We start from the raw sequence: 13390 nt of genomic DNA, 5'->3' as shown, positions 1-13390 counted from the left end.
AAGCTTTAAAAGAAAGAATATAATAAATCACAAAAATAAAACAGTTTATATAAACACCCACAAAAGCTTGTAAAAGATAATATGGACAAATAATAAATATATTTATATATATTAATAATAATATTAATATAAAATCTATAAGATGGTAATTGGATACAGGATTGATTTTTGGTTCTAAGGCCCATGTTCCATGTAGTGTCCTTAAAAAATAGGGGAATTTGGTCCAATACCCCTATTGGAAGACCCTTAAGGAAATTTACCCACTCGGTTTTCAATCTTTTTCTTTTGCCCTCTTATTTTTTAATATTTCTAAAGTATCCTTTTCAAATATCAAAAGAAAAATAGAAGAAAAATTGTCCATTTTTCCCTTGAACCAGAACGAACTATGAAGAAAAGAGGAAGACAAAACAGCTCTAAGATCTCTTCTCTCTCTCTCTCTCTCTCTCAATCATTGGTAAGTTTATCTTGTTGAAATTTTTGGGTTTTAGTTCAAGAGTTAGGTTTATTTGAGATTATTTGTTGGGTTTGTTCACGTTCTTCATTTTCATTTATCACAAACTTTGATCCTTCTCCTGGTAATCCTTCTCTATTTTTAATTCTTCTTTTGGTAATCATTTCTCTATTTCTCTTTTCAAACCCACCTATTGTTTGTTTGTATGCAGCTGTCAAAATCAGATTTGAAGTTCTTACTGGGTTTCTCTTTTTTTTTTTTTTTTTTTTTTTTTAGTGAAATCCTTTGGTGAGTACAGAGAAAGAGGAATTAAGGCAAATAACCTTCAAGAATTGCACAAGATAATTCTCCTATCGTCTGTGCTGATCTCACAATGAAGAAATCTGATAAGGAACCACCCCAGGACACTATAAACGTTTATGGTACACCTCCCTGCACTTTTCTAATCAAAAATTCAAAACCCACCACTTATTGGTCGAATATTTTCTCAAGGCTTTACAATTTTTGTTTCAATCTTTTATTGCTATTTCATTTTTTGATTTTAGACCCCATTTTAGGTCACTTCCCCCCCCCCCCCCCCTTTTTTTTTTTTTTGTTTTGTGAGCAAAGACTAAAAGAACCATAATAATGGTAGTGAATAGAGAAATGATAAAAATAAACAACAAGCATCCCATTTACTATTTCATTCTTGCTAAAACGTATATGTTTTCTTAAAGTTTAAATTTTTGTGAGGTTGATAATTATTTAATGTTATCTGGTCTTGTGTTTGAATGTCTTAACATTATATAATGTTGTCTAGCAGAGAAGATATTTAGTTTAAATCCTAAGCAAATACTTGCATATTTAATTTTGCCTAACATATGTGTTGGAAGTGGAGTGAGAAGATGGAAGTGAGGAAGAGACTGAGAGACTTAGAAGTGAAAAAGGGTCCTGGGCATAGTTGGATCGAGCTTAACAATAGAGTTCATGGATTTTTTGTTAGAGATAAAACTCATCCTCATTGTACCATGATAGATGCAATTTTGGAGTCCCATGGAAATTCCCCCGGGTCTTATTCCACACTTTATGATGAAAGGGGAGTTAGCATGGTGTAAAGTGAAGATTGAGGGAAGTAAAGCAAAATTCCCTTCTGGGGTATTCCGTAGCTACCGTTTCACTGGCTCTAGTATTCACTGGCTTTCAAGGAATGGAATATTATCAAGCACCCTTCACTATTTCGGATAGTATTCATGGTTCTACCTTTTTCTTCGCAACTGGCTTTCATGGTTTTCATGTGATTATAGGTACTCTCTTCTTGATCATATGTGGTATTCGCCAATGTCTTGATCAACTGTGAACTAGTGAGTCAAAAATACTTGTGTCTGTTAAGCTACCATGTAGCTGCATTGTCAAGGTTTTCTAGATCGATCTTTGTTCTCATTTTACAGAAAGAATAATATATAGATATGTGCAGGATGTAAACCTCACCAGATGCATATGGGACATGAAAGACTTTTGTATGGTCAAACTTTCTCACTCCACATCCATACATATCTTTTAAATATTAATATATAGATATATGTAGGAGTAAATGTGTTTACATTACAATTGTTGCTTGTTCAATGCATCTTGCTTCCTGTAAAGAGCTTCATCTCTCAGCTAAAATATACTATTATGTTTGGCTAGGACAAGCTATGATTTTTTTTTTTTCGCTCTCAAACCTAGGCAAAACAAAACATGTACATATTACCTTGTTTTTATTCTATACGTGTGAGTTGGTTCAACTTTACATTTTCTTATATTAGATTACCATATCATATGCATATATATCTATACACACACTTGAAGTAGCCAGGCATATATGTATATATTAACTCTATTGTCCAACCTGATTATGTTTCTATGCCAATAATGGATACTCATTCTAATATTATCTTATCATAATCTCTTTGACCATGTTTTAATCATAATCTCATTAACCATATTTTATTAGCTGTGTATCTATCTTTGATATGTTTGGAAATTTACTGTTATTTAGATGCTAGCAGAATATATACAACAAGTAGAGAACTTTTTACTGAAATTACTACTTAAAAGGCTTACCTTCAAATGCCTTATAGTTAAATCCTAGATATTTTTATTTTTATCTATCATTTATATATATGTATATATGTAGATAGGAGACAGTATGTGTTTCTTGATCAAAGAAATGGAATTGTCTCCTTTGAAAGTCGAATTCTTATTGAACATGGGCATGGAAGGCCATTGGAGAATGCCATGCATGTTTTTTTGTTACTGGTGAAGTTCAACATCAGTATTAGATTTGTTACATGTGTTGATGGTGTGATGAATGATTATGGGGGTCTAATCCCCCTCATTTTATTCTTCTTTATTTGGTATAGAAACAATGCGCACCAACTTACTTTTTTGTGCCAATATCTGTGAACTTGCAATTAATACAATGTCTTTAATAAATGCATTTTGTGTATAACTTAACATGTAGATAACGAGCATGTTAGAGATAATTTGGTTATATATGCTAAATGCTGAGTTATACTGATAATATGCAATTTTGATTATATATACTATGTATATTATAACTATTATGTTTTGTTCTAATTTGAGATTAAACTACCTTTCGTTTCTCTTTGTAGCTAGGTTTGATCATATAACGTTAGAAAAAAAAAAATTGGTTACATGAATGACTTTCTTTGTTTGTTTTTCCTTTTATAAACAGAATCTGACGATAGTTGCTCTCTTTCTTTGTTTGACAGGTTCAACTTAAAGAAGCTCACATATGAAGAAAGGAAGAACCAGTTAATTGAAGGATTGACCAAATTTGGGCAGTGGCATAAATTTTCAAAGGTACATAGCCTAAATTTTTCTCCCTAATTTTGTCTTTATTTTTTATGAAGTATGGAAGAATGTGAAATTTTTTATGCTGAGGAATGTGGATTTTGTATGCTGGAAGAATTATATGTTGTGCTTTTTTGTATGCTAGAAGTATGGAGATTGAAGACTGAATTGTAGAGAATAGAAATTGAAGTTTTGGAAGAATTGTATGTTTTGTTTGGTTTTTTAATTGTATATTCTATTTAACTTGAAGTTTTATTTTGTTTATTTGCATTACAAGGTCATATGAATGGTGACATTGACATATTCTCCATCAACTAGCTAAAGCAAAATTCTAAGTGAATTAGCTCATAATATATATCACGTGTGCAATATCTTTGTCCCCAAAATTCATATTTATGTAGACTCACATATAATGTGCATCATAGTTTTGTTCACATATTGTTTAATATATTATGTAAGTTGTTTCATATATTCAAAGTCTAAATACACTACTATATCTTGGTTGTTTACCCTTTTTTTTAAAAAAAAAAAAAAATTTAAAGCATTTTATCCTCCTACTGCAGCTCTCTTATGTTAACTATGATTTGGAGGAAATGGATTTTATTATGTCCATGAGAGAAAATAACTTGATAATCTTTTGGTTTATTCTTTTATATGACATATTCTAAATTATTAACATGTAGTTTTGTATGTTATTGATGTTTGATTTGTTTACCTAAAGAGCTTTTCTTTTATGTTATCTAACCTTTTTGGATAAACTTTTCTTTGGGAACATGGATACAACCTTTTTTCTTTGGGGACATGTTTACAACCTTTCTTTATCATAGTGTTGGGAATGAGGAGTGTACTTGATTAGGCTGGTAAAATTTCTATTTGAAAGTCTTTGCACGCTTTTCAATTTATTAGAGTTGATTTTCTCTAGATTGCATCATTCATTTCATAAGCACCCTTATTTGGTAGTCACTGAAGCATATTATTCTAAATTTGACAGATAATACACATGCCGTATAGAGAAACCTGGCTTTCCTTGTGTCCATGCAATTGCAGCATGTAAGCATGGACATATTTCTCCATATATTTTTTGGTCGGCGCATTACTCAGTTGACTCACTCCGTTACGCATATTCGAAAACCATATATCCACTTGAAGATAAATGTCAGTGGCATGCTCTAGATGATATCATAAATCAGCTTGTACTTCCACCTAAGATTGGAAAACAGTCAGGAAGACTAAGAAAGAAGAGGATTCAATCTCAAGGAGAGGAGCGTCATCAATATAGATGCGGGAGGTGCAAACAGATTGGTCACAGCAGCCGATCATGCTCAACCACCATACCTTTTGATAGCACTACCAACCAACAGCACCATTCAACTGAAGGACCATAAATCGCTCTACGCTATATTAAGACAATGGGGGCATGTTATGTGGTATGTGTGTGTTATGCAATGTAGTAAGGAATGCAATTAGTAGCTCAATCGCATAACGTGTGCTTTGGCATAATAGACGTTGGTTTTATGTGTTGTTTTGTTGGAAAAGTCATCTGTCGTATTATGTTGATAAAATATTAATGACCCTAAACAGAAAAAACCCCAAAAGTTTGGAAAAAGTTCTCAAATTGGCAAAATATTTTATTACCCTAGGTTTTATCGGTAATTACCGAAACCCCTATGGTAATCACATTTTTTCAATTTTTTGGCCCCCACAAGTCCCCTAATGTGTGTTAAATGTAACAACATGCAAAATATATATTCTTTAATGATCCTAAGGAGAAAAAACCCCAAATTTTTTGAAAAAGTTCTCAAATTGGCACAAAAATTTCATTATCGTATGGCCTTCGGTAATTTCCAATGAAACCTATGGTAATCAATTTATAATTGCTAGAAAAATTACCGTAGAAATCATCGGTAATTACCGAAACCCCTATAGTAATCACATTCGACAATTTTTGGCCCCCACAAGTATCCTAATGTGTGTTAAATACAACAACATGCAAAATATACATTCTTCAATGATCCTAAGAAGAAAAAACCCCAAAAGTTCTGAAAAAGTTCTTAAATTGGCACAAAAATTTGATTACCGTAGGGCCTTCAGTAATTACCGACGAAACCTACGGTAATCAATTTATACTTGCTAGAAAAATTACTGTAGAAATCATCGGTAATTACCGAAACCCCTTTGGTAATCACATTCGACAACTTTTTTGGCCCCCATAAGTCCCCTAATGTGTGTTAAATGCAACAACATGAAAAATATACATTCTTCAATGATGCTAAGGAGAAAAAACCCCAAAAGTTCTGAAAAAGTTCTCAGATTAGCAAAAAAATTTGATTACCATAGGGCCTTCGGTAATTACTGATGAAACCTACGCTTATCAATTTATTCTTGCTGGAAACATTACCGAAGGTTTCATCGGTAATTACCAAAACCCCTGTGGTAATCACATTTTACCAATTTTTTGGCTCCCACAAGTCCCGTAATGTGTATTAAATGCAAAAACATGCAAAATATACATTCTTCAGTGATCTTAATGAGAAAAAACCCCGAAAGTTCTGAAAAAGTTCTCAAATTGGCAAAAAAATTTGATTACCGTAAGGCCTTCGGTAATTACCGATGAAACCTTCGATAATTTTTCCAGCAAGTATAAATTGATTAGCGTAGGTTTCATCGGTAATTACTAAAGGCCCTATGGTAATCAAATTTTTGTGTCAATTTGAGAATTTTTTCAGAACTTTTAGGGCTTTTTCTCCTTAGGATCATTGAAAAATGTATATTTTGCATGTTTTTGCATTTAACACACATTTGGGGACTTATGGGGGCAAAAAAATTGATAAAATATGATTACCATAGGGGTTTCGGTAATTACCGATGAAACCTTCGATAATGTTTCCTGCAAGTATAAATTGATTACCATAGGTTTCATCGGTAATTACCGAAGGCCTTATGGTAATCAATTTTTTATACCAATTAGAGAACTTTTTCAGAACTTTTAGGGTTTTTTTCTCCTTAGGATTATTGAAGAATGTATATTTTGTATGTTTTTGCATTTAACACACATTAGGGGACTTGTGGGGGCCAAAAAATTGGTAAAATGTTATAATCATAGGGGTTTCAATAATTACCGATGAAACCTACGGTAAATTTTTCAGCAACTACAAATTGATTACCGTAGGTTTCATCAGTATTTACCGAAGGCCCTACAGTAATCCAGAACCAAAGGACGTTGCTCGCCACTAAAACAGCAATTGAAGATCTACCAAAACCATCAAGTGGACCAAAATTGAAATCTAGAACCAAAGGACTAATTAGGAAGCAAACCATATTCCCAGCTATGGCTCCCAAAGCCCCTAAGAGAACATTCAATTGCTTCTTCGACCTCCTCGATGCAGATTTTTCAAAAGAAACCTTGGCGAGCAACGTCAAAAACTTAAAAACACCCACAAATCCTAGTAGAATCGGAACAAAATCGTCATTTGCTAAAGACCCAGATTCTTCCAATCCACCATTCAAGTATTTCTGAAGTAGCAAAGAAGAAATAAACACAAGCAAGAAGGTAAAAGCATTTCGATACTCATAGAAATAAAGGCAAGATTGAAGATGGGCATCGTCGAGCATTAGCTTGAAGATCTGAGCATTGCTTTCATCAAACTCAAACTTGTTGTCCTTGGATTTGGTCCTCTTTCTAATCTCAGCATTGGTTTTGGATGAAAGCCCAGAAGCTGAATCGAAGCTGAATCGGAGGAGCCACAAAAGGTTTCCTTGTATTAGATCTAAAATAAAGGACATCCAGGTCTTTTAAAATTTTTTTAAGGGTGTAATGGATATTAAAGGGCAAAACAAAAAAGTTCACCGGTATAAGGGTATATATTGTCATGGCTCTTCTAAAGAAGACATTGGGCCAACTTCCCCTAAAAAATATTCACTTTTTTATAATAAATTTAGATGTATTTGTCTTTCAGAATATAACAAACTATAAAAACTTCAAACATTGTACCTTTGATTTTATTTTTTTATTTTTTTATTTTTTTATTTTTTTTATGAACTCGAAATTGTGTTCCCTTTGCCACACTGAAAGATTCTAAACGATTCTAAAAATAATTTAGGAGGATACAAGAGAAAAATACATAACTCATTCTTTTGCTTTCCCTTTGTTTTGTCTTATTTCACCTCTAAGCTGAAAAAGATGCTACGCTATATAAGCCAACAAGAAATTTGAGATTTCCATTAATTCATGCAATTAAAATGATCATTATTTTTTTAAATGGAATGTTGGTGGGGATAAAAAGAGTGTATCTTTCAAGATTTTCTTGTCAAAAATTAACTTTACAAAAATTTTAATTTAGACCTTTGGATTTGTCATAATTTTTACCAGTTAAAGATTATAATTATATCTTCACAATATTATTTAATTTTAGAATGGTGGTTTTTAATCTTCCTTTTATATAAATGGGTTTATTTTGATAAAAATAAAAATACTAAAACAAAGTTAATGTTGATTTTTTGATAATGTGGAATGTAAATGTTATTTATAATAAAACTGAAAAAGAAAGAGCTAAATAAAATTTACTCTTAATTTTTGTAAATATAATGGTTACTTTTGTTAACCATTGTTTTCTTATTCAACTGAAATTATTGTAATATGAATTTGTGGCAGCTCACCTACCAGGAAAAATTAACTGAAAGGGTCGGCGTGTATTAACTTATTAACTTCGAGGTATTATATACTACTACTTTTATATTGACAAGTTAAATATATACTACCTTTATATTTGATAGTTTAGATAAAATCATGTTACTGTAAGTGATTGTATTTAATTTTACTATATATAATTTGTAGTGGAAGGATGAAGATATTCCTAGCAAAGTGAAGGCCAACATTAGACATTCACATAAACATCTTGATGTTGTAGAGTTGTTTGGTTTTACTGGGTTTAGAAATCAAGTCTTGATGTTGTAGAGTTGTTTGGTTTTACTGGGTTTAGAAATCAAGTGGAGCTTATCTTGTATTCCGTTGACATTACTAGTTGAGAAAATATCATTCAGGTTCGCATTCCATAGCTTTATTGGAAAGATGACGTTTTGACCTGCAATCAAAATTACAGTGGTGATAGAAGTTGTACACAGTTTTTAAAATGAGATTGATGTAATTGTAATTTAATACAATTAATATTTTTTACATAATTAATTGTAATTTAATATTAATGTATTTATTACCTTAATTTTCTTTGATTTTATTAACATTGCAATTTTATCCATATCCATACTACATTTTTAATAAAGATGATTCTATCAACACTGCAATTTTAACTACACATATTATGTTTTTAATAATTTTACATTCCAAAATTTTTACATTTATAAAAGAGCAATAATATTCTTAATCAAATAAAAGCTGAATAATACAATCCACTACATTTAAAAACCCTATATATATATATATATATATATTCTGCCTATATACATTCATCCTTTTTCTTTGGCCCTCTGGCTTCCTTCTAGTCAATCAGCTGTGCCGTCGGTGTTTGCTTGTGAACATATAACATAACTTCGACCTCCGTGTTTGATGGCCTGCCACACAGACCCGCCTAGTGTGCAGTTGTAGGCACATGGTGCTGCCAGCTGGGCATCTTCTGGATGGTATTGTTTCCTTTCCTATTTCGTTATCTACCAGTTTTGCCCTTGCCAAAATACACGTAGGGCTTTGAGGAGTGCCCGATGCATGCTCATCTTAAGATGTGCAATTTACAACTTTTCATACGTTGCCAGGCACGTGGAGAGGCTTGAGACACCACTGCCAAATGAGCATGCAAGCTGCCACAGCAAAATTAATGTACATTAATACACACACACACACACACACACACAAGAAGTTGCAAAACATTACTAAAAAAAAAATAAAAAGAAACAAAGGACGACAAGAAGAAGTGGTAGTACTATTGGCAATGGCAAAGAAAATTAATGCACTTATTTTTTAAAAAAAAAAAAAAAAGAAGGAAAATTAGTGCAATAAATTGTACGCATAAAACATCTATTTTTTGGTCAATCTGTATGCAAAAAATCATGTCGTTAGCAAGACCGGACAATTTTACGGATCATCGTGAAGCATTTTTCACTGCAAAAACAGAGAAAAAATAGTTTGAATTTGGGAAGGGAATGGGGAGTAGCTAGCACAAGGGTGTCGGAAGCGAGTGGGACCGAGAACAACAGCGAAAGTAAGTGGGAAGTGAATTTGGGAAGGCAGTATAGTCCGCTATATTTAATCTGATTGAACAATGAAAGCGATATTTTTCAATAAATAAATAAGCACCATTTTTAATCTTAGGTATATATATATTGATAGATTTTTTCTATAGTTAGGATGATTCGAATAGAGTTACGTACAAATCAGTAAAAAGTAGACTCTATATAACAAAAAAATATTAATTTTTCTCTCAGAATAAAAACAAACGGTACACAAAAAACAACATCGACTTTTTTAAAAAACATTAATTTTGCATCGGTTTTACTCATGGTCCATACGTAACTTTATCCGGACAGTCTTGATCATAAAATCATTATATATATATATATATATAATTTGCATACATCGCCCTCTTAATAATAATAATAATAATAATAACGTAGGCTCATCAGCTTTGTATCTGTACGTAAAAGCTAAATCCGGTTTGGTATATGTCGTATAAAAATTTTGTATTTCTAATATGTGGCGTAACTACCATTTTGAGAAGAAAAATTTCAAAGTAATATGTCATCTAGACATTTTAAAATTTGTATAAATTTTAATTTAATTTTTTAAAATTTAAAAATTACAAATAATTTTTTTTACGGATGTAGATGCAATTATTTTAAAAAATATAAATAAAATAATAGAAAAAGATAAAAGCTATAAAAAATTTGAAAAAAATTAAATGATACTTTTAAAATCATAAATATTAAATTATATTTAAATCAAATTTCAAATAAATAAAATTAATCTAAATTTTAAATATAAAATTTAATTAATAGGATTTGAAGATGGTATCCTGAGTTCCTTTTATGTTTAGGAGAAAATCTTCCAGTACTCGAAACTTACGCGGAGCTGTGGTGGTATATCAACTATCAGATCCAATTTTGGCCACCAGCTTGGTGAGTGGTGAGTAGAGTCGCCAGGCAATTTGACGTCATGTCATGTGACACGTATTGTACGAATAAATATTTGAGGAGCTAGGCGCCACCTACCTCCCGAGACTCGAGCCCAGGGCTGTGGTCCTCCGCCAACCGAGCTACCATTCGAGTCTGCGGAGGTGATGTTGACTTTTGAGTTGAGACCCTTCAACTCATAATATATAACTTTGAATTAAGTTTTGCTGTTTGTAAGTCCTGAGCCATTGCTAGACGAAAATTACAAAAATCAACTTTTTTAATTAGCCAATTAAATATTTGTCAGAATCCTAATAATATTGATCATCCCTAACAATGATAGATAACGTTTTTCTTTAACTGATAATCTAACCCAGTGGATCCGATAGAAACTTTCTTTTACATACTAAATGACTATTAATCCCAAAATTTCATATCAAAAAATAAAAATATCAAATGATAAAATATGCACTCATTGAAGTCTTCTATGTTTTGAGACTTTTAGTTAATACCAACAAATTTATAAAGACGCCAAATTTTGGTTGTTTTGACATCCGTAGAGTAAGTGAGAGCAATTCCAGATGTGATAATTTCCACGCCAAAGTTATTCATTTTTCAAAAAATATCTTGGAAGCTCTAATAATTGAAAGCAAATTAACAATAATAATATAAATAATAAAAATACCTGACTATAGTGGTAAGTTGCAATAAATAAATGGTAGGTATGGTACTGTGGCATCTACAAACCACAAATCCGCAATATAAATATATGAATATGTCTTCGCGAAAGTTACACGCACGGAGTTATACAAGAGAAGTTGAAACATGGCAACTGAATCAGCTCATCAGCTTCACGTAGTGATGTTCCCATTCCCTGCATTTGGTCATATTAGTCCATTCATACAGCTTTCCAACAAGCTCTCCTTCCATGGAGTCAGAGTCTCATTTTTTTCCATCCCTGACTATATTTCTCGCATCAAAACCTTACTCATTCCCTCTCCTTCCATCCAAATCATCCCCCTTCAACTCCCACCAGATCGTCATCAACATCTCAACCCCATTCAAACTCTCGACCTCATTCAACCACAGATCAAGACCCTCCTATCAAATCTCAAACCCAACTTTGTTCTCTTCGATTTTTCTCAGCACTGGCTTCCATCGCTTGCTTCCGAAATCGGCATCAAATCCCTGTTCTTCTCCATGTTTTCCGGAATCGCAAGCGCCTACATTACCGTCCCTGCTAGGCTCAGCAACCTCCTAGAAACTCCCACTGTCAGTGATCTCAAGGACCCACCACTGGGGTTCCCCGAAAGCTCTAGTGTTCGACTGAAAACCTTCCAAGCTGAGGACTACTTGTGCATGTTCAAGAGCTTCGATGGAGGGCCTACGGTTTTTAACCGAGTCCTTACCGGCTGGACCGGTTGCTCTGCTATTGTCATCAAGAGTTGCGAGGAATTAGATGGGTGTTACCTAGATTACTTGAAGACCCAGTTCCAAAAGCCCATTTTCCTTACTGGTCCACTTGTCCCCGAGCCACCGTGCGGTCAGCTCGAGGACAGGTGGGCTAAATGGCTTGGTCAGTTTCCTCCAAAGAGTGTTATTTTCTGCTCGTTTGGAAGCGAAACGTTTCTCAAAGACGAACAGATAAGAGAATTAAGCCTTGGGTTGGAACTCACTGGTCTACCTTTTTTCTTGGTTTTGAATTTTCCTGAAAATGTGGATGGCAAGGCTGAGCTTGAAAGGACAATTCCAAAGGGGTTTTTGGAGAGGGTGAAGGATAGGGGTGTTGTCCACACTGGGTGGGTTCAGCAACAGCTTATTTTAGCGCATAGCAGCGTTGGGTGCTATCTTACGCACTCTGGATTCAGCTCTTTGATCGAAGCTTTGGCCAATGACTGTCAGCTGGTGCTGTTGCCTTTCAAAGGAGACCAGTTCATTAACGCCAAGCTCATGAGCCAAGACTTGAAAACTGGGGTGGAGGTAAATAGGAAAGATGAGGATGGGTATTTTGGGAAAGAAGATATTTGTGAAGCTGTGAAAACTGTGATGGTGGATGTTGATAAGGAACCTGGTAGATCTATCAGAGCAAATCAAGAAAAGTGGAACAGGTTTTTGGTGGATAATAAAATCCAAGATAAGTTCATTTCAGATCTGGTGGCAGAGCTGAAAAGCTTCTCCGGCCAGCCATTTTCAACATGCACTCGTTAGTGGTAACTATTGTGTTAGATTGTACAATTGAATTGTACTTTTAATTAGCCTCTTGTATTTTGTATTATGGCATGGTTTGGTCTTCCACTTTCGTTTCTCATTTAGCGGTGCGGTTGTGATTCTCACTTCTATATTATTGACTAGTTGCTTTCCAAACAAATATAACATCAAAAACCAAAATGGAATTCTCTGAGAGAGAGAGAGAGAGAGAGAGAGGGCCAAAAAAAAAAAATATATATATATATATATACATATGTAAGACTGATAAGACTAAAATGGAATTCTAGTAGGTGGACTATTAATTTGCCGTGACAATAGTGTTTTGTCCTGTGGCAATACCACCAACGTTTATAAGTTTTATTATAATATATATATATATATATATTTTTTGTTGTTTGATCTCATAGATTGTATTACTTATGTATGCATGTTATAAATTGAATAAAAATAAATACCTCTCAACGATTCATGGTTAGAAATCTCAATCGTCTTTTGTCCTATTTTGGATCATACTTGTCTTTTGTCTACCGAGTATCGACTAATATCCTCACATACGTCGGGTCATCTATCAAACTTTTTTGATCTTAGATCGCTTGGTATCCGGTGGATCTATCTTTTATGATGTGATTAAGCTATAGGATTCTATCTTTACAGTGGTCATTGGACTACGATTAATTCGAATAGAACTTGGTCGGACGACAAGGAATGTAAAGCTAAGCTCTTTCAGCATTAATTTTTTTCATTTATAAGACTCGAATCTGAAACCTTGCTTAGGGAAAC

General features: G+C 33.2%; 1 protein-coding gene and 1 long non-coding RNA gene across 4 annotated transcripts; both read left to right on the top strand.

Annotated features, from left to right (window-relative positions):
• The first annotated feature begins 243 nt into the window (after window positions 1-243).
• Window positions 244-4974, top strand: LOC132805390 (uncharacterized). 3 transcript variants are annotated; one of them, XR_009640806.1, is made up of 5 exons: window positions 244-454; window positions 728-873; window positions 1466-1734; window positions 3205-4146; window positions 4278-4974. It is a non-coding gene; the product is annotated as an uncharacterized LOC132805390 (long non-coding RNA). The 3 variants fall into 3 exon arrangements; XR_009640805.1 differs by having other exon boundaries at window positions 263-454; window positions 3205-3295; XR_009640807.1 differs by lacking the exon at window positions 1466-1734 and having other exon boundaries at window positions 259-454; window positions 3205-3295.
• Window positions 4975-11162: 6188 nt separating this feature from the next.
• LOC107426658 (anthocyanidin-3-O-glucoside rhamnosyltransferase) lies at window positions 11163-12795 on the top strand. Its single transcript, XM_016036898.4, has one exon. The coding sequence runs from the start codon at window positions 11228-11230 to the stop codon at window positions 12608-12610; it is 1383 nt and encodes a 460-aa protein (XP_015892384.1). The 5' UTR covers window positions 11163-11227; the 3' UTR covers window positions 12611-12795.
• The last annotated feature ends 595 nt before the right edge of the window (window positions 12796-13390 follow it).

Source organism: Ziziphus jujuba, chromosome 9, assembly GCF_031755915.1.
Source record: "Ziziphus jujuba cultivar Dongzao chromosome 9, ASM3175591v1".
Taxonomy (NCBI): Eukaryota; Viridiplantae; Streptophyta; class Magnoliopsida; order Rosales; family Rhamnaceae; genus Ziziphus; species Ziziphus jujuba.
Note: the sequence above shows the minus strand (reverse complement) of the source record. Positions and strands in the feature narration are given on the sequence as shown.

Coding starts and splice junctions, on each gene's coding strand:
- LOC107426658 (XM_016036898.4), top strand. CDS start 11,228: ATGGCAACTGAATCAGCTCATCAGCTTCACGTAGTGATGTTCCCATTC.